This window comes from Mandrillus leucophaeus, unplaced genomic scaffold (assembly GCF_000951045.1).
Source record: "Mandrillus leucophaeus isolate KB7577 unplaced genomic scaffold, Mleu.le_1.0 Scaffold62, whole genome shotgun sequence".
NCBI classification, from domain to species: domain Eukaryota; kingdom Metazoa; phylum Chordata; class Mammalia; order Primates; family Cercopithecidae; genus Mandrillus; species Mandrillus leucophaeus.
Window position 1 is genome coordinate 6,179,375 of NW_012106697.1, and position 22,181 is coordinate 6,201,555.

At 38.9% G+C, this 22,181-nt stretch overlaps 1 protein-coding gene across 10 annotated transcripts in view; it reads right to left on the reverse strand.

Annotated features, from left to right (window-relative positions):
• SORBS2 (sorbin and SH3 domain containing 2) overlaps window positions 1–22,181 on the reverse strand; it is a 403,159-nt gene that overhangs the window by 34,922 nt on the left and 346,056 nt on the right. For 3 of the 10 annotated variants that reach the window (XM_012000190.1, XM_012000189.1, XM_012000192.1), the window contains 5 exons: window positions 13,867–13,916; window positions 10,163–10,350; window positions 6,263–7,843; window positions 3,337–3,425; window positions 1,861–1,907 (listed from right to left, as the gene is read on the reverse strand). In XM_012000190.1, the coding sequence (XP_011855580.1) occupies window positions 1,861–1,907; window positions 3,337–3,425; window positions 6,263–7,843; window positions 10,163–10,350; window positions 13,867–13,916 (1,955 nt within the window). Of the gene's footprint in view, window positions 1–1,860; window positions 1,908–3,336; window positions 3,426–6,262; window positions 7,844–10,162; window positions 10,351–13,866; window positions 13,917–18,636; window positions 18,694–21,645; window positions 21,730–22,181 lie in introns of all 10 variants that reach the window. The other 7 variants (XM_012000194.1, XM_012000196.1, XM_012000193.1 and 4 more) reach the window with 4 other exon arrangements.

Here is a 22,181-nt window from a genome sequence, read left to right on the forward strand (position 1 = left end):
TAGCCTCAGAATAGAAGTGCCAACACCAGAACAAACTTTATTTGTGGATCTTTGAAGTTGGTTGACAGGTATTTTAATAGAATAAATAAAAATATTTTTAAGACAGTAACTATATTTTTCCATTTTGGCTGTTTCTAAGAAAATTGTAGGTATATTTGATTTGGGCATTTATAATTTTAAGTTATAATGACATTATTCATTTTGAATAATTCACACCTAAACTTGTCACCTTCACTACATCAACTTTTCCTGGCTTAATCACCAGGTGATTAGGTTGGTTCATTATTTTGCCTCCACAAGTATTCTTGGATGGAGGGCGATTAATTTGCATCTTCTCCCGAGAGCCTCGCTTTGCAACACATCTGCCTTCCCAATCTTCTTCATTGTTTTGTTCAGAATTTTCATTTCTTTAATCTTTTAAAAAAATTTTCATTTCTTTAATCTTTTAAAAAAATTTTGGTTCAGAATTTTCAGTTGGATCATTTATCAGTATATACCATATGATGGAGAGAGATTTATACCTGATGGAGAACGCTTCTCATTGATTAAAATCATTAATGGAAAAAATGGTGGCATATTAAAGGAATGATCACACATTTAGAAGTGCTAAAATCTTCACAACTGAAAATGTGTTAAATTTTCAGTAACCCTAAAAACAAAAAAGATTCACAGAGCTTTGCATTCAAATACAGCGCTTCCTTCTTTTGTGCAAATGCCTAATATAAAAAACAGAAAGCAAAGCAAGATATTTAATGTTCGCAACACAACAGTTTTATTTGTATCAGGTATGTTTTGTTTCCAGAAATGAGACTGGCTTTTTAAAATGTATATGTACCTATGAATTAGAGGCAACCAAGTTTCTAAAGCTATGAAAAGATTCTTTTGTATTTGCACGGGGTTGCATTTAAAGTTTTGAAGTCCTTAAGACACAGGAAAGCCTCACTCTTGTTTTCAAAACTGTGTCCCTCTCATCTCAGACCTAGAATTTTAAAGTCCCATTTGCTTTTTTCCCCCTCACTTTTATTTTTATTTATTTTTGAGACAGAGTCTTGCTCTGTCACCTAGGCTGGAGCGCAGTGGTTTGATCTTGGCTCACTGTAAGCTCTGCCTCCTGGGTTCAAGCGATTCTCCCGCTTCAGCCTCCCAAACTATGCTTGGAATGTTTTGATAAATACATGTTATCAAATTCCTCCAGCTAGTGTTAATTACTCCCCAATACTTTATTTATTTACTTATTCGTTCTTTTTTTGAGACAGGGTCCTGCTCTGTTGCCTAGGCTGGACTGCAATGGCACAACCTCAGCTTACCGCAACGTCTACCTCCAGGGCTGAAGCAATCCTTTCGTCTCAGCCTCCGGAGTAGCTGGGACTATACAGGTGCATGCCCCAGTGCCTGGCTAATTTTTGTATTTTTTGTAGAGACGTGGTTTTGCCATGTTGCCAGGCTGTTTTGAACTCCTGGGCTCAAGTTATCTGCCTGCCTTGGCCTCCCAAAGTGCTGGGATTACAGGCATGAGCTACTGTGCCTGGTCCCCAATACTTTATTAATTCATTATTGATGCAAAAATTCTAAAAACAAATATTCGTAATTTCTTTCTGTTTTTCCTTTCCTTAGAACTCATTGTGTTCCACCTAACATGTTTAAAGTAATTTAAAACTCAGTATTTCTCAACTAAACTTAAAATAAAAATAAAATGACCCTATCCCAAGTAATTCTGAAGGAACCATTTAATTAGAGTAGATTGCTGCATTGGGAATTAGACCTCATTTGTAACACATCCCGTTGCAATGCTTATTTCTTAAAGCATTATTAACATTTAAAACCACCTTAAATCATATGATGAGTATTTATCTTACTTACTTAGATGTCTGAGCCTTAAAATCATAAACAGCTTTTGCAGGCAATTTCTGAAAAGGAAGATAAGCAATTAGCACTAATTTAAAATTTGAATTTTCTACAAGAAAGTAGTTTCATGTGCCTTAAAGAAAAAGGAAACCTCAGGGAATGATAAACATATGTAATGTCAATCCTGTATTTAATTTACAAATAAGTCCATTTATTCTTCATTTATATATTTAAGCTATAACAGGAATATAATAGAAGGCTTATCCACCATCACATTTTATCTTAGGAAGTAAGGGAGATTAATGTTATAATGAGAGAATAGAATGCCTGCTGAGGATTGCATCCTAGGCATCATTTTGGCTGTTACAAAGGCTTTTCCCAGGATAAATGTGGAGGGTCAATGGCTCTATGTTCTATGGAGATTGACACAGCTTTTTCTGAATCATAATAAAAGGACCAGATGTCATAAAAGAAGTCATCATTCCCTTTATTAGACTCTTATTAACATATTAGCAAAAATATTAGCTCAATTATCACTAGGAGGCTAGTTACCAGGCAAAAGTATAGGTGTGATCATCTTGCATTCCGTAGAGGGTTCAGGAACCCTTCAACACTCTGTCCACCAGCCACTTGTCTTTTAGTGGTGATGTAATGTAACATGTACCCATTCTCAAACTTTGGGGCCCACAAATCTCCCTGAGGCACCCCGTACCCTATAGCTAGCTAGGGCAGCTCTTCCTTCCCCACCAACCAACAATCCCTTCACTCCATTCCTTTTCCCCATGACTCTGGTGAACTTTAGGAATCCTGGATCATTTCTACCTTCTTTGGGGATCTCACAGGCTCTGGACTGCATCAGATGCCTGTAAGATCCTCTGGAGCGGATGCCAGTCCTAGTCCAGCTTTTCGTTTCCATCCAGCCCTCACGGCTCCAAGGCAGTTTGAGCAAGAGCTCTAGCCCCGGCTCAGGGCCCTGGACAGAGTTCAGTGGTGGGTAGCTCCCAGGGGCAGTGTCCCAAGAACTGGGCTGGTTAAAAGCTTTTTTAAGGGATCCTCTCCAATAAAAGTAAGCCAGCAAAAATTATTTATGTAGGCTCTGTATTGATTTACAACACAGTTGACATCAGGCTTTCTCCTAGACCAGTGGGCCAAGAAATTGTACAGAGGAAACCCATTCCTGCCACAAGGTGCCCTAACTCAGGACACTTTTAGGTCACAACGGTTAAATTCATGGGCATCAGATCAAGACTCGGAGAGGCCTCATGGCCAAAACCGGACCACCACTAGGGAAGACCCAGAGCTAGGGTCAGGGCGCAGACTGCTTCGAGGGTCAGAGTTGCTATGCTTGGACTCCAAGGAAAATTGTTTCTAGTTTCTCAGTATTTTCACGTTTTCTGTCGAGTTCTTTACTGGTTTGGGATAATGTTTGGCTGACAAGTGCCCTATCAAGTGGGTTGCTGTAAAAGACTCCAATGCTATTAAATTAACTACCTCTTTTTCTGGAGTTCCTCTTCTTTCCCTTGGTGTACTTCTCCCTGTGTCAGTCAAAGTGGATGAGTAACTTCTAGGGGACTCACGGTCTATTGGAAAGAACAGGGCCAGCCACAGTGAGTATCCACTTAATTACAAGTCAACTTGTTCTGCCATTTTCCCTGGTGGCAACTATTTTTTCCCCAAATTTGGAGAGACACCATTGTCAAACACATGGGTATAAAACTCATAGGTCATTACAAAATTGTGAAATAAGACACAAAACAAGAGCATTTCAAAAGGAAAAATATCTGAGGTTGCAGAAGTATTATAAGTGTCTATATAAATATAATAGCTACATTGCTGATTAATTATATTGCCACACCCACTATAGACAATTTACAATTAGAGGGATTTTTCATATAAAAATTTTTCAAAACTTTCCGTTTCTATGCCTTTGCCTCTAATTTATAATTATTATTATAAGACTTATAGAGGATGGAGAATTTGAAAACAGAAACAAATTGTAGAGAAAGAAACATTTTGTGGAATAATTTAAGACAGTAGTGATGAAAAAAAAGAGATAAAACCAAAGAAAATATGAGGATGACAAGAGTGTGGATGAACATTCTCCTTTCACCTTACTCTCCCCTCTTCTTTCTTACTCTGTTTTTAAATACTTATTGAATCTTAAGATGCCATACTGTTTATCTCCGGCCTTCTTTGTGCCCAGATGATAAACACCTTATCAGAAAGCAAAGAAACAGAAATATTGTTTCTTCTTACTGCAAGCAAAAAAGGGATAAACAGAAAGCATCATGTCAGTTGCCAAATTGCTTATGAAATATTGAATTCATTTTGAATTTGAATTGAAATTCATTTTGAAATTGAATTTGAATTGAAATTCATTTTGAATTTGAATTGAAATATTGAATTCATTCTTAAAGCAAAGCACAAATAATCACATTACAAAATTATGATTGCATGTCGTTCTTAATAGTATCTTATACCTTTTGCATTTACGTGACTTACATATGGAGATGTAAGTAGACATTAAAACTATTCCAGCAGTCTATGTCATAGAATTTTATCAGTATAACTGGGTCAATATTTGTCAATTCTTTCTTTTATCCCTTTAGTAAATCTAGTTATCCAGACTGACAAGAAGCATTAAAAATAAAATTTATTTTATCCATCTATGAAGGAATTTAAAGTGCTGATTCATAATAAGAAAACATTGTTTTAGGGTCTTGACTACTTTGATGATATAAATTCTAAGTTAATATACTTTTATGATCAGAGGGCCTGATAATGATCACAAATTTTAAATTCCTTTTTCTACCCCATGGAATATAAGCTATTTTTCACTTGGGTGAAACACAATTGAAAAGTAAATATTTTATTGAAAAACAAAATACTTTTAAATGCATTTCAAAGCCCTTTCAAGTCATGTTTCAAAAATGTGCTCTTATCTGCACATAAAATTGAGACATGATTATATTAGGATATTAAAAACCTGGAGAAGGTAGCTAATTTATTAAAAAATTGGATCCTGACACATTTCAATTAGTGAAAATTTTCGATTGTAGAAATTGATTTTTAAAACTCTTAATTGATGATTTTGAAGCATGTTGCTTCAGTCTAAGGGTAAGCAAAGATAAATATAAGTATATGGTACAGCATCAGTGAAAGCAAAGAAGATAAATACTAAGTAGATTTGTGCAAGTTGATTAACGATCGAGTCATATTTGACACTAATACGAACTGTGAATTGTGTCTTTCTTTGTCTGAGATTATATTTTATACTCTAAATTCTGAATTATTAGGAGTTTGAATCCCTTTTCTGTTACCTACTCTCTGTGTGACCTCGGAAAAATGTCTTATCCTCTCCAGGCCCAACTTTGAGAATTGAAAATGGCTCTTAAAACAACACCCATTTCATAGGCCTAGGCCAGTTTTGATTAGATAATGTATATAAAGCACTCTGTAGTGTCTGGTGCATAGAAGTTTCTCTATTGACCAACTTTCAGCCCAGAATGTTCATTCCAGCCTCTTAAAATTTATGTAGTGAACAGATGCGCTCTAAGAATTAACAAAAAGAATTGGTCACAAATATTAAAACACTCTGGGCTATAAGTTATATAAATCTCAAAAATAGTCCTCTGCCTTTCAACTGCTGTTTATTCTTGTGTTGCCACTTCAAAGTTATCTATGAAAACAGAGTTTAGAATCACTTTTAGCCTGAATAACATAATTCAAATTTCAATACAGGACTGTTTTAGCAGAAAGAGAAAGTGAATGAATTAAGTAATGGAAAAGAGAAAATGAATACACTAAATGGTGGAAATGGGACTTTTATATATACAGCTTAAAGATACATTCACAAAAATTTTATCACAATTGTGTCCTTGAAATGGAGAAAGCTATTAAGCAAGTCCTAATTTCTTTGTGTCCATCAATTACTGATAACATCTTTCAGTTTTGCTTCTTGAATGTTTTGATATAGTATCTTCTATATAGAATGTGAGCAAATTATTTATGAACAGAATGAATATAAAGTTTTAAAGTTAATATACACATTTTTAAAAGGCTATTTGTGGAACTATAGGTTTTGATTCATGTCACAACGTAATGTATCATCTCAGTGTGAGTAATGGTTGCTTCAACCCTAATCCTGAGCTACACAATGGCCTTCCCTCTCGTTTTTGAAAGAGTAAATTTTTGTGAATTGATGATCACTTTAAGCCACACATCAAGTCCAAATATCATATGGGCAAATGAGCAATATTCAGTAACACATATTTGCACAACAAGTTTTTGCTTCACAACACATAACGACGCCAAATGGTCTCCCAGCTCAGGAGTGATGAGATGTTGGAATGGACAATGAAAGAGCTGGAGGGTGGGTCTCTGAACCACAAGGAAAAAGAAAGAAAAGCTCATCCACCTTGGAGTGCACCGCCACGGTCCTGGTGGTGGTGGTAGTTGTTGGCTGTGTCCACATCTTGGAAAGAGGCACTGTGAGGCATTCTCCCGCAATCATTCTGGTAGGGTGGACAATGAATAGCACCATCTTGAGGCAGTGGGTGGACAGGCTGGTGCAGGGGGCTCCTCCTCAGCGCCCTCAGGGACGAGTTCCTCTCGGGAACATCTGGCAGCAGCTCACTGATGAGACGGTGCAAGATGCTGTTGTCTGGCAAGCTCCCCCTTTTCTTTTCAGCTTTAATTTGGTCACAGATGTCTTTAAGGGCAGAGTCCAGAGCCTCAAACACAGAGGCTTTACATGTTGCCTTTTCAGTCTGTTTCTTGGGGGCTGAGTTTCTTTTCCTGCGGAAAGGCACAGGGCTGACTAGAAAAGCCAGTTTAGAAAGGCCAGGGTCCATTTCTTGCCTTCTGGGCTCCCCGGGGTTTTCGTGTCTGGCTCTTTCGTGTTTCAACATCGTGGTAAATCGCGTGTAGGAGGCCGGGCATCTGCCTTTGCAGGAGCTGATGAGGTGGCGGTGGTGGTGGTGGTGATGGTGGTGGTGGTGGTGGCTGGATCCATAAAAGCTTTCCGAGGATGTGAAGGAAAAGTGATCAAAGTCACTTTCACTGCAGAAGGATGACCCCTCTACGTGAATGTAGTCACTGTGGTCAGACACAACCCCATCCTGGTCGCTGTCGGAAAACTCCACGTGAGCTCTGGGCTGCTCATGGCTGGTGACTTCAATGTGAATGGGCACCAGGGCGTTAGACGTGCAGCCTCGTTGGCCCTGAGAGGGGTGTCCACTCTGATTTTCTTCCTCCAGCAAATACTCAATGGAGAATCGCCTCTTGGGACATAAGCCGTTTTGTGGTGGTTCTAGGGTGACGGGAGATAGCATGTCATCCCCTAAATTGGGCATGGATTTGGACTTCTGAATCAGCTTTTCGAATTCGGAAATGCGCGTGGGCACCATGTCCCGGGGCACCTCCTCCGTGGAGGACTGGCTCCAGGCCTGCAGCAGGCCCTTGTGCTGCTGCTCGCTCTCGTACTGCAGTATCCTGGACTTCACGGAGCAGATGACCTCGGAATTCATCAGGTCCTTGCGGTTAATGCGGTGCATCTTCTTGTACATCTTTAGGAACCCCGGGGCGTTGTGGGCTGACCGGTGTCTGATCCTCGACCTGCCAGCGCTGCGGACCTCCTGGATGTAGGGCGACCCCCAGGCTCTGCGGCAGCTGTCTTTGGAGTCCTCGTCACACAACAGGGAGCCCATACTTTCTGACTTGATTTTCGGGTCCGGGAAGCTCTCGCAGTCATCATTTAGGAGATCGTCACAGCTCCGGGATTTCATTTTGGGAGAAACGGTTTCTTCTGTGCTGCTCCAGATTTCTGCGTTTTGCCGGGCCATTTGCCAGCCGTTCTTGAAACTGATGGCCCTTGGGGAGTCCCGAGGGACGTCTAAGTGCTGTCTATAAGTGCTACAGTAATCTAACTCACTGGAGGGGTTGCCGTTGAGCCCTGAGTAACTGCAAAGGGATGGACACATTTTGCTATCATCCCCACCTTTTAATCCAGAGCAGCGTGGTAGAAGAGAGACATTTGGAGAAGTTAAAAGGTTCACAAAGAGAGGAGAGCATGTCAGTAAGCATCAGACAGCACAGCAAGGGGAAAGCAGTTAGTGTGTTTTAGTCTAGAGGCTGATTGTTAACGCGTGGAGCTTCAGCTCTAGAGAAAAAGGTCTAATTCTAAAGCGAGCTAATACTTTTTCAATGAATGTAGCTTTGCAGAGAGAGTTGGCAAAACTATGCCTAAGAAGTAACTGATGGAAGCAAATACGCCTACTTCTATTGCATAATTCATACACCTTTCTGACAATACTGTTTGCCAAAACACAATAGTGCCTCTTCAGCTGATAGCATGATCTGGTAGTAAAGGTTTAACAGTTAGTGTCAAAAGTGTTATACACTTAATCAATTTCATAGGGCCGGAATTTGAGTCTCATTTGATTCGTAATGATACATAGGTAGAGAGGGGTTTACACATTTACATCTAATTAATACTCTCAGGACTATATCAAATAATTTTTTATGGGTTTTGGATTTTAAAAGCTATAAGACAAAGTATTCTCCAAAATTGCAAAATCAAAATGCTGTGAACTATTGCTGCTGACATTTTTCCAAGAAAAAAAAATAGCTAAAGCTCTTTAAGCTAACTAATTTACCTCTTAAATTGCTCTACCTTTAACCTCTTATTAGGTACATAGTTCTCATAGGAAAACTGAATATAATGCAAAGCTTTTGTCAGAGGCGCATATATCATGCTTTTTTTCTGGGAAGAGTTTTTAAAAAAATATTTGCAATTTGATAATAGAGATATACACTTGGATTCAATTTTGAATAGCTATGGAAATGTTCTTTTGTTTTGCTGAGTTAACAAATAAATGAGAAGCCAAATTATATCTAATAGGACACTTTCTTCTTAGAAATAAAATCTAATGGAGAAAAATATCTCTATTCAATATGCATACTTTACAATGTTCTCTAAATTCTTTAAAAGTAGGTGAGCACATTAGGTAGATATGTACTGCCTGGGAAAGGAAGTTGATTTAACACTCCCTGTGATAAAACAAATATCTACATTTATCAGAATCTTTTTAACTTTTGGGTAGTATACAATAATAATGAGTCAATGGCATTGCATGACTTACTTATTACCTTAAGATATTCATTGGAATAAGTGAGTTGGATCTGATAAGGCATCTCTGCTCCTCAGAGGAAAGGAGGATGGATGGAGCTCGTATGCCCTGAACCATCAGCTGATATCACAGCTTTACCAGGCCTTAAAAGGGCTAGGCCTCCACCTACTCAGAGTCCAATCATCACAACCAGAATATCTTTTGCACACAAATCAGCTATCACTTTTAACTATCATGTGGCAATGGTTTTAGTGAGTATAGTTGATAGGTGTAGCTGAATCGGTCTAGTTTTATAGAAACTTATGTTAGAGCTCAATTTCTTCACACATTTCAAAATCTCTTTCTCTTCTGTTTCGATCCTGAGATATTAGAAGAGATTGTGTGGTCCCATATTTGGTAGAGCCCTAGTTCTCTGTGGGTGCTGGTTCAATCCTCACTCTCCATCTCAGAAATATTCCTGTCCTTAAGGAGAAACCAGAGGGAGTGACTTACTCCTTTCAACACTGAGCTCCCTGCACCTGCAGTGAGGAGACAGGCCACCCAGAAAAAAGGCTTGGTGATTCCTGAATGACGTAATTATGGTCCGGGACCCATCAGTCCTGACTGTGAACTGCTGTGAATTGACCACTATGTTACCTGGCAGGACGTGGATGCTCCACTGTTCATACGAAGGTGGCCCAAAATATACAGCAAATGGCTAAAGAAATTAATAGGTCGAATTTTGTTTTTAAATCTAGAATTGAATAACTTTTTAAAACCTCCAAACCAATGTATTTTTTAGGTAACAATTTCCTCTGTTGCTGCTTGTAATTTCTATCCTATAAATTTGACTGATTTGCTAGTTGCAGAAACATTAGAAAATTTTGACTATACCTCAATGTTTACAAATGACATCTTTTAGTAGCCTGATGATACATATTTGATACTTTGAATTTGTTTAGAAAGGGATCTATTTGGGGGGAAAATAGCGTTAGCAGATGCTAGTCAGAGTTCTTGAAGCAACCTAAGTGGCTCGCCAGCTTGAGTCAGTCTGGGTGGGAAGAAAGCTATTGTTCTAAAACTGTATTTTATTCCAGACACTACGTGGGAGCTGGCACGTGCCACTATCACTGGGCCAGCTTTCACATAGTGCTCTAGGCTAAAATGTAAACTAGTAAATTGTTGTGTTTTTATTTACTCTTGCTCACCTTTTGCTCTCGATGGGGAAGAAGGAGAAGAGCTAGTGAAAGACTTTGTAAGGGTGGTGCTTGATCCTGGGAGGTCCGCTCGGCCTGGGCTAGTCCTGCTCACACTTTGATCTCCCAAGCCCCGTGGTGGACCCACTGCAGGCTCGCTCTTCCTCCGCTTCCTGAAGTCACTGGCCATGCTTGCAGAACTGAAAGAAGGAATCAGATCTGTTTGACTGGCACTGGAGGAGGTTAAGGTGTGCACCAGAAAAACCAGTGGAACGTGCTAGTGACTCCTGAACTTCTATCCCCAAAACTGCATGGCTAGGAACCCATCCCTCGATGTTCAACATGATTTCTCTAGAAGGATCCTTTTAAAAATGAATAGACTTTATTATTTATTTATTTTGAGACGACTTCTGGCTCCGTCACCCAGGCTGGAGGTGCAGTGGTGCAATCACAGCTCATTGCAACCCCAAACTCCTGGGCTCAAGGGATACTCCTGCCTCAACCTCCTGAGTAGCTGGGACCACAGGCGTGTGCCACCACATCTGGCTAATTATTTAAATTTTTATTTACATAGAGACAGAGTCTTACTATGTTGCCCAGGCTGGGTTGAGACAGAGTCTCAAACCCCTGAGCTCAAGTGATCCTCCATCCTCAGTCCCCTGAAGTGTTGGGATTACAGACATGAACCACTGTGCCCGGCCGACTTAATTTTTTTAGAGCAGTTTTAGGCTTGCAGAAATGATGATTGGAAAGTGTAGAGAGTTTCCTTGTAGTCCCTTTCCTCTTGTACAGTTTCCCTTGTCATTTACATATTCTTTTAGTGGGGTACATTGTTACAATTGATGGATCTACCTTGATGCATCTTCACCCCAAGTCCATAGCTTACATTTGAGTTCGTGTTTTGTCTTAAACATTTTATGGGTTTTGAGAAATGTATAATGATGTGTGTCCATCACTAATGTGTCAATCATATAAAATAGTTTCACTGCCGTAAAAAGTTTCTGTTCTCCAGCTTTTCATCCCTCCCTTCCTCCCGTTCATCCTGGCACCCATTGATCTTTCCACGGCCTCCACAGTTTTGCCTTTTCACCATGCCCAGTTGATATCATGCAGGATGTGGCCTCTCGGATTGGCTTCCTTCACTCAGTAATATACTTTTAAGGTTTCTCCATGTGCTTTTTGTCACTTGATAACTCATTTCTTTGTGTTGCTGAGCCACATTCTATTCCACAGATGTGCTAGAGTTTATTTATCCATTCACCTATTGAAGAACATCTTGGTTGCTTCCAAGTTCTAGCAATTATAAATAACGCTCCTAAGAAAACCACCTGCTGGTTTTTGTGTGAACGTAAGTTTTTAAACATCTTTGAGGTCAAAATTCTCCTATAGTGAAATATGTTGTGATTGAGAATTCAGTGCTGTAATTTGTATCTTATATCTTTTCTCTATAAAGCAGAGTTCCAATAACATGAATATACCCAGAGTGGCATACCAAATACAGGAAAGAACTGAAAAAAAAAAAAAAAAAGGCATCAAGAGAGGCAAATTTCTCTCACCTCAAGGGTTGCCTGCAGCTTGTCCTATCATCTTAGCTCTAGAAGACGTTGTATTGGAATTCCAACATTTTCTATTTAAGTAATGAATGAAGGCTGAGCATTATGGTTCATGTCTGTAATCAAGTACTTTGGGAGGTCAAGGCTGGAGGATGGCTCAAGGTCAGGAGTTTGAGACCAGCCTGGACAACTAGTGAGACCCTGTCTCTACAGAAAAGAAAAGTTAGCCAGTTGTGCCATGTGCCTGTAGTTCCAGCTATTCAGGAGGCTAAGATGGGAGGATAGCTTGAGCCCAGGAGTTTGAGGCTGCAGTGAGCCATGATTGCACCACTGCACTCCAGCCTGGCAACAGAGCAAGACCCTGTCTCATCCGTCAATCAATCAATAGTATCAGTTACCTGGTCAGCAAATTAACTATTAAAGATTCCTTCCTCTCATTTGCATAAAATACTGTCAATAGTCTAGACTAGCAGGGAGTTTGTGTCATGGTTTTGAGTTTGAGTACAGTACATTTAAGACAAATGTTAATGAATGAAGCCACACATGGCACGGCATACTGTGCGTGAAATCCCTGGATTCTTAGACAAGAATTGTGTAGACAACAGTGGTAACAGCAACAGCAGCAATCCCAGCTCCCAGGGAGCCCAGCAGAATGCTATGTGCTTTATTTACATTTTTGTCTTATTTAGCCCACACAGCAAACCTATGAGATATGTGCTGTTATCTCAGTGTTACAAAATGGTAAAGCCAATACATGTGCCTGGGATGTACGGAAGCTGAGAGGCAGACCTCAGAACTGGTTCGTCCTCTTCTGAAGAGGATGCTGCATCTCCTAGACCTGTTTTTGCTGTGATTGTCCTGTCATGTGAGGGTCTGTGTGTCTTTATGGCAATCTTTAGATTAGATTAAAACTCTAAAATTCAGATGTTTTAGGTGCATAGATAGAGGCACAAGATAAAAAGGAGGGTTCGAGAGTTCCTTTCTCAGGGATGTTATTGTAGTTGGTTGGCACTCAGAAACCCAATTTATGATTGACCCAATTCACAAAGAAATCTACATAGAAGGGTAAATTAATGCTACTACATAAATATTTGTTATTGATGTTACAATAGGGCTGGGAGTTTGTATTATTCAATATTACTATTGAACTATGTCTGAGTATGTCTGAATTTTGTGATTTTTTTTTTTTTTTTTTTGAGACTGAGTCTTTCTGTGTCCCGAGGCTGGAGTGCAGTGGTGAGATCTCAACTCACTGAAACCTCTGCCTCCCCAGCTCAAGCGATTCTTCTGCCTCAGCCTCCCGAGTAGCTGGGACTATAGGCGCCCGCCACCATGTCCAGCTAATTTTTGTAGTTTTAGTACTGATGGAGTTTCACCCTGTTGGCCAGGATGGTCTCGATTTCTTGACCTCGTGATCTGCCCGCCTCGGCCTCCCAAGTGCTGGGATTACAGGCATGGGCCATCGTGCCTGGCCATGAATTTTGTAATATTTTAAAGAAAGTGTGATATTTAAAGCTAACAGAACTTACCTCAGGCAAACTCTGAGGGAAGTTAGGCCTAGTGGTGACAACTTATCTTGCCTCAATTTCTTTTTTTTCTCTCTCCTTGCCAACTGTGTAAATTCAGTAAGTTACTGAGCCTAGGTGTCACCTTCCTCAGAGATAAAGTGGGGACACTAGTATTTAACCATAGTGTTGCCTTAGGATTGAATATGTTTTGTTCTTATGCCTCATTTATTGGTAGTATTAATAAAAGCATTTCTGATTTGTGTGGTCAGAGTATAATCAACAAATATGCGTAAAACAATTTTTAATCTATAATTTTTTTCAAACATATTATTATAAGGGCCACTTAACAACATTGAAAATTAGTTACTTACAATTCCCATCTAAAGAAAAGAAAACTGGGTATAGGGGAGTAAGGGAAGAGAAGGATATCTCGGTCTATGAAGGAATTTATAATTAGTTCATTAATTTTTTGGAAATTCTTGAAATGATCATATAAAATGATGCTGAAACAAAATAAAACGACTTCATGAGGCATGGTACTTCAAATAAAAATGAGTGATACATAATACTCACTACTACTTCACTGAATAATTTTATTGTTGAAAAAGAAACCACTGTTATAGAATATTCTGCTACAACATAATGAGATTCTTACCTCATGGGTCTTTCCAGGCTTCTGTCTACAGACGACTGATACAAGGAGGCCTGTTAAGATAGAATAACAGTCCCATGAAAAATTTTACCGTGGCAGAATTTTGTTCACTTTTCAACATTAAATTAGGTATCCTAAAAAGAATATTATAAAAATTGAGGTTGAAAGTACTATTCATTATGACTGTAAAAATGTCTTCCCAAAGAGACACCATGCAACCTGATTTCTACTTTGGACCTATCTGCTTTCTTTTCTGATATAATGCACTGTAGTTCTCTGTGTAGCTCAAATTATCCGCAACCCAAGCATTGCATGGGGAAATTAATAATATTTTCTCAGGAACACTGAAATAAGAGCTAAAGTTATTCTACAACCTCAACTTCAGAATCTTACCTGTTGACTGTAAATAGAAATTTCCTATAGAAAGGAATGGTTTGATGTTTAAAAAAATTTGCAGCCATCATTCAATCCTTATTTTAAAGTCTTTGTTATTGTTGTTATGAAGTATTGTCTTCAAAATGTAACACATAAACAGAACTTAAGACAGCATTCATCTGTCAACATAGACACGACATTTAAATAAAACCCATGGAGTTTGACTTGAAGAAACTAAAGTACCTGGTACTTCAATCAGGTAAACAGTCACACTTTTACAATTCGGCAAGTTCAGGGTTAGTTTAAAATAAATGAGCTAAAGAATCAAAATACGACTTTTTAAAAGTGCACTTTAAAATTTTTCCTTCATTCTGAATAATACACTGAAATAGATAGTAAGCAAAACTGATAATATTAATTTTTTATTTTCCGTGGCATCTACTGGGATAATTGCTAAAATATCTAAAAGGCAAGATATTTTAGCTATCAAGTGTTTGAGGTGACACTGTGGTATGATGTCCAGAAAGTATAGGGAGATGGCTGGGCGTGGTGGCTCATGCCTGTAATCCCAGCACTTTGGGAGGTCAACGCGGGTGGATCATCTGTGGTCAGGAGTTCAAGACCAGCCTGACCAACATGGTGAAACCCTGTCTCTACTAAATACAAAAAGTGAGCCAGCTGTGGTGACACATTCCTGTAATCCCAGCTACTCAAGAGGCAGCGGCAAGAGAATTGCTTGAATCTGGGAGGCGGAGGTTGCAGTGAGTCGAGATCGCGCCACTGCACTCCAGCCTGGGCAATGAGAGTGAAACCCCGTCTCAAAAAAAACAAAAACAAAAACAAAAAACAAAACAAAACAAAAGTACAAAGGAAGTATAGGGAGATGTATGCCAAGTGTAGATAGTTTTGGCTTTGGTCATGTTTGATGATCAATTCATCACAGATAAAATTTGGTTTGCTGAAGAACTGGAATTCTAGTTTAAAAACATTTGTCTATGAAAGCTTAAAAATGTCAGCCAGAAAGGCAAGATTTGACAAATGTTGTCTTAAGTTGTTATCATCTAGAAACATTTTATCAAGTACTAAAAATCTACTTAGTGGAAATCAAATCTCACTTTACAAACTATTTCTATAACTCAGTTTTCTATTAATTGGTAAATTGGCACCAATTAATCAATTAAAACATTAGTGTATAGTTTTGCAATTCTATATGAATATCAGTCTTACAAGGTCCCTTTTGCATAACTTATGCTTCTATTAACTAATATTTTAATTTAATTCTATCTTACTAAATGAAAATGGAATCTTGCCTAGAAACAAACGCATCTCTGCATGAGAATATTCCCATCCTCCTTTCAGACAGAAAAAGTGGATTCTAATATTTTTAGTTCCTAGAAAATATTTAGATTCCTAGGTTCTCAACAAATATAAAATTAGGAGAAAAGTTTGGTTTGCCAATCTAATATGTTTACATGATTATCTTAATTTGCTGAGCTCTGAATCAGACACTGGGAAGGTAGAAAAATAGATACTAAATATGAAAGAAAGCAAACAAGTAAAAAAATAAAATCAGATAGTTGTATTACCATTAGGAAATATTAATTCTACTTGTTTGTACAAGAGCAACACCAACAAGCCTGAGAGCATTGGCGTCTGTGCAGAGCATGGTTTTCAAGGGACACACTTACACACAGCTAATGAGCAAAAAGTGTCAGGTTCAGAACACTCTGAGAACACCCTGACCCTGATCAGAAAACTTGAACTGTCAACTTATAATGAGCCTAAACAACATTGTAATGTGAAATAAAACGTAGTATAAGAACTCATTGTGTTTCAGAGTTAGGCTAAGAAACTACCATTTCTCTTTGTACTAGTTTTTACATTCAAAATAAACTAAAACCAGTTTTGTGGTTTCATGTACACTCAGAGAAAGTTCAGTATTAAATTATAAGACAATGGTAAAAAATCTAGATTGATGACTGAGAGAAAAACTTGTACAATAATTGTAAGAAGGGTACTCATCCCAAAATGAAAATTGTCTCCAGAAAAGAGGTTACAAATTTTACCAGTTATGATCTACTGAGTATTTACATATTACCATTATTTTAACACACTTAGAAGGTCAATTTAGAGAAGTACAGATACTGAATCACTCTTTCTGTTAAGTAACTATTAGATTAAATTTTGCTTAAATATCTGTAACTGTTCTTCATTAATGCCAGTTTTCCAGTTATGGATTAAAAGCTATGTTATTCATGGTAATATACCAGGCAGTTGATAAATGGTAGCTAAGGTAATGTCTAATCAATTACATTTTTTAACCAGCAATGTTTAATAACAAAAGGTTATTAAAAATCCAGAACCTTAAGAGAATATATTTTCTTACATTCTGAAAAACTATAATGTGAAATTAATAACATAGTTAACATATGCTATTAGAATCATACAACACTCCCTCTCAATCCCAGAGATAACTGGCAAATAGGTCAACTACTGGAAAAGTGCTTTTTGTGTGTTTTTTTTTTGCCACTACCATCACATGATAGAATGCAGAGAATTAAGTTTCTACTATTTCTATGCCCAAGAATTATTGTGTAATATTAATTATCAGAAGTCTTTTCAAAGAAATTCAATAGTTAACAAGAAATAATACTAACTAAGTAATTTGTTTTTAAAAGATTTATCCTCTAAATATATATCTTGGAAGTGCTGAAAAGTGTGATATACAGGAAATAGCACTGAAATGAAGGTTAAGAGATATATATATGTTTTCCCGCCACTATCTTACCATGTGATTTTGGACTTACTTCTTAAAATTATTGCACTCTAATTTTTTTTTAACTGAAAAATGAGTGAGTTGGACATGATGCACTCTAAATTCCATTTCAGTTATTTATGAACCAACTACCTTAAAAACACCCTAGAAATATCTGAGAAAAATATCTGACCACATTGAATTTCAAAATAAATTCTTGGGTTGCTCATATGTTGAAATGAGACTTTTTCTGCAGATATTAAGGTAACATAACATACAGAATATAACCCCTTGTTTTATTTGATTTTCTTCAGATTACTTGCCTGCCTGCCTGGCTATAAAATGTAAGCCTTTAGAAATGGCTGAATTAAATAACCCAGAATGTTCCTGATTACTCTATTTTACTTTTTATTTAATATATAAATATTTTGATCACTTCTCAGTTTTAACACACACTCTGATGTTTACCACAGCGTAAATAATTTGAAATTGCAAATTGAGACTCTAGAAATTTGCATATTTCCTTGAGACGCTATACCTGCAATTCCAGTGGTCACCACTATGTGTCAGTAGTACCTCCTACAACATAAATGTTCTACTAGTTTTGTTTTCCAGTTGCACATATTTAAGACTTTTAATGAAAATAAGATATTTATTGTGTTATAGTATTCACTTAAGACCACAGAGCAACTACTGTGCAAAAAACAGTTTATTTACTTTGTTCCCATGCTAGTTGCTTCTAAGAGTTCCTTGCAAGGAGGCTTTTATATAGCTGATGGCTACCAAAACAGTACCATTTCTGCTTATGTCTTCTAATGAGTCATTTGTCTACTTCCTAAAGTAATTTTCTGCTTGTCTTCGCAGACAGCAGGGTAACAAGCTTTTGACTCTGGATCATTTCTGCCTATTTCATGCTCTTTTTCAAATAACACTCTGATTCAAATAAAAATGTACATTGGCTGCCATAAATTTTTCACCTAGTTGATTATTATAGGCTCTTAAGTAGAGATTGCAAATGCATTTCATTTTATATGCCAGTGATAATTTGTTATAGTGGCTTCCTGGATCACAGTGTTGAGAAGGAGTAATAATGTCTGTCATGGGTATGAAACTGGGAAGTTGTGATACACAATTTCCAGGTATTTGCCAGCCCTATTCTTGACTGATAATACAATCTAGAAGTTGTATTTAGAAAAATGAAAGAATAACAATAAATTTTAGAAATATGTGGGACATAGGCATCTGATTATCCACACTCCAAGCATTATAATAGAATGGTTCTAAGAAGTCTTCTAGTAGTATTTTACTCTGTCTAATAAAAACAGGTGGTTAATATATGCACTAAGACTAATACTTTTGATTTTTTATTTTCACACTGCTGAATACCAGAACTACATAGGATAGTATAACTAGCAGTTGTGGTTGGAATGATTCTTCACCCAGAGTCCAGGTATAGCCAACAACTCTGGTATAATTAATGTCCAGGCAATGATACTGAATGCAACATAATGATGCAAAGATAGATTTTTTTTTTTTCAAAAATAGCTTAGACATTACAGAGAATTGTAAAACACAGATGTGCGGAACCACAGTCACAGCCTCTAAAGGAGATATCTGAAAAAGAGAGAATAACGTGTTTTTACCTCATTGAAAACACCAGAAGAATGATCTTGAACATAGTCCAGAGGCTTTTTAGGAGGCTGGGTGTAGATGCACCATAGAAGCAGAAGTGTAGGGATGGAATGGAGGAGAGTCAATGGCAGCAAGGAATGAACATGTGGAAAAGGTGACAACAGTTAGAAATTGAGTGTTGACAGCACCAGCTACACAAACAGAATGACATGAATGGAGCAAAATTGGGGCAGCTGGGAGGAAGTGTGCAACGTTTGCAAATATTCTCAAGCACTGGGAAAATTCGCTAGTGTTCAATTAGTATATTTATAAACTCATTTTGTCAAATTTAATTAGCACTCCTAGTCTCTGGCCACAGAGGAATGCAAGGTATATTAAAGAAACATTAAAGGAGCAAGTGGATAGCATGCTGGTGAGTTTCCATGTGTGGCTGAAAATGATTATGGAAAATGCTGATAATTTAGGCTCAGTACAGAATAGTCCCTATAAGCTTTCTTTTTAAAATTTTTTATTTTATTTTATTTTTTTGAGACAGGGTTTCACTCTGTCACCCAGGCTGAAGTGTAGTGGCACCGTCTCAGCTCACTGTAACCTCTGCCACCTGGGTTCAAGTGATTCTCCCACCTCAGCCTCCTGAGTAGCTGGGATTACAGGCGTGTGCCACCACGCCCAGCTAATTTTTGTATTTTTAGTAGAGAAGGGGTTTCACCATGTTGGCCAGGCTGGTCTCAAACTCCTGACCTCAAGTGATCCTCCTGCCTCAGCCTCCCAAAGTGCTGGGATTACAGGTGTGAGCCACCACGCCTGGCCGTCCATATAAACTTTCTAACCAACAGCAACAATACATATAAAATAAAGCTAGAGAATGTTTTTCCCTGAAATAAAATACATTTACATTCACACTAAGATACAAATGAGAAAAAGTGAGAGAAAACATTTCTCCTATGAGATAATAATGTAGGAAAAGTTCTTTGGTTTGTATTCATTTACAGTCACTTTTGATTCAGTTCAATAAGCTACCTTGAGTCTAACCAAGTCTCCTTTGCAGTTTAACGGACAAAAGAGACTACCATCACCAATCAGTAAACCATATATGGTCAATAAACTATATAAAATCAGCATATGGTATAGAAATGGTTATATCCTGTTTTCTAAAAAAAACATCAGTGTAACTGGTATCTTAGAGTCTAAAATGCATAAAAACATGTGTAACTGACACACATCAAATGCACTGCTATTGGTGGATACAGTTCCTAATCAGGGCAGTTGTTAGCTGAACCTTGAGTTGACTCCTTTTTCTTTTCTTTTTTTTTTTTGAGACGGAGTCTTGCTCTGTCGCCCAGGCTGGAGTGCAGTGGCGAGATCTTGGCTCACTGCAAGCTCTGCCTCCTGGGTTCACACCATTCTCCTGCCTCAGCCTCCCAAGTAGCTGGGACTACAGGCACCTGCCACCACGCCTGGCTAATTTTTTGTATTTTTAGTAGAGACGGGGTTTCACCGTGTTAGCCAGGATGGTCTCGATCTTCTGACCTCATGATCTGTCCGCCTTGGCCTCCCAAAGTGCTGGGATTACAGGCGTGAGCCACCACGCCTGGCCGACTCTTTTTTTCTTTGAGACAGAGTTTCACTCTGTCACCAAGGCTGGAGTGCAGTGGCACAATCTCAGCTCACTGCAACCTCTGCCTCCCAGGTTCAAGTGATTCTCCTGCCTCAGTCTCCCAAGTAGCTGGGACTACAGGCGCCCGCCACCACAGCCAACTAATTTTTGTATTTTTAGTAGAGACAGGGGTTTCACCATGTTAGCCAGGATGGTCTCGATCTCCTGACTTCGTGATCCGTCCGCCTCGGCCTCCCAAGGTGCTGGGATTACAGGCGTGAGCCACCGCACCTGGCCTCGTGTTGACTTCTTACCCCCAAAAGACTAAGCAATAAGGCCCAGCCTCGGGGCTTCCTCTGGTGGGAGTCTGGGGATTAGAGAAGTTGTGATGCCTTTCACTAGCAAGTCTGGAAATCAAAATCCACAGGGCTTCCTGAGTTTTTTCTTTCCTTATATCCCTAGTGGTAAACTAGGTACAGTCATGTGTTGCATAACGACGTTTCCGTCAACGATGCACCCCATATACGACAGTGGTCCCGTGGGATTGTAAGACTGTATTTTTACCTTTTCTATGTTTAGATTTTCTTAGGTACACAAATACCTACCACTGCGTTACAGTTGCCCACAGTATGGAGTGCAGTAACCTGCTGTACAGGTTTGTGGCCCAGGAGCAATGGGTCACACCGCACAGCCTAGGAGTGTAGCAGGCTGCAGCATCTGGGTTTGTGTAAGTACTCGACGATGTTCGCACAATGGCAAGTTCACCTGATGACACATTTCTCAGAACCTGTCCACATCCTTAAGCAACACGTGACTGTATTTTATAGCGGGATTACTCTGGCAGTATATTATACTGAAAACTGCCCAGAGAGTTTCATTTTTCTTTAACAGCCTCTGCGTTTAACTTCTTACTCTGCCATCTGCTATTTGGGGCACATTACTTAACCCCTCCAGTCCGCATTTTCTTCTTATTGGCGGGACATCAGGAGGCCTCCAGGAGATAGGGAAGACAGAACTCCGCACTCTCCAGGTGCCTGACCTTTGCTCAGCAAACAGGCCTCTCAACGTCAAGGTGCTCTTCTGCTTGAACTAGACCAAATAGACTGTAAACAAATACAAATCTTCTATAAAGTTGTAATAATTGCCTGAATATTTCAGCACAGAAACTACCTCAACATTTTGAACTTGCAATGAATTAGATATAAAGACCTATTGAATGACTACAAACCATATAGGAAATGTCTGAACACATTTAACCATTTGGTACAGAAATGAACCTGGACTACGCTGTATCAAATTTGTGTATACGTTATGCATTCGGCCTTCGTTCTCTGAATGACACCCACGTCTCCTGATAATGGTATTTTAGAAATCAAACAGTATACGCCTAGTTTTCTTATATTAATAGTCTAGCCTCACTTACCGGGCGTCCAAACTCCAGTTCTGAAAAGAATTTATACCAGGGCTCATTTTCTAAATCTATGTCATCTGGATTTATGCGATCAGTCTAGAGCAGATGTGAAGGAAAAGGGAAGGAAAAGGCACACTGAGCAAAGTGAGGGAAACGCTGTGTGGCACGAAAAAACACGCGCGCATTCACACGCAAACATGCATCACCTCTCACCCCACGAACCTCAGCAGGAGAGAACGGAGGAAGTAAAGTAAAACAAGTAACATGAGGATGTGAAGGCGAGCTCCATGGCAGTGGGCCCCTAGTTCTTTCCTCTGTCCATCGTTTCTAATTGGCATAAGTGGTGGACAACTCTTGCTCGAGTTGATCCACTTATGCCTGAGGCATGAGCTATGGCCCACTCTCTACGCAGCGAGCCTGGGTCTGGCTGGCACGCCTGATGTTTGGAATAGGCTCAACCCAGTCACCAAGGAGCTCTTTTGGGCGAGTCACTTTGTCGCCCCTGCCCTCCTTGGTGGCCAGCAGTCCCAGCATGGAAGCCTGCAGTC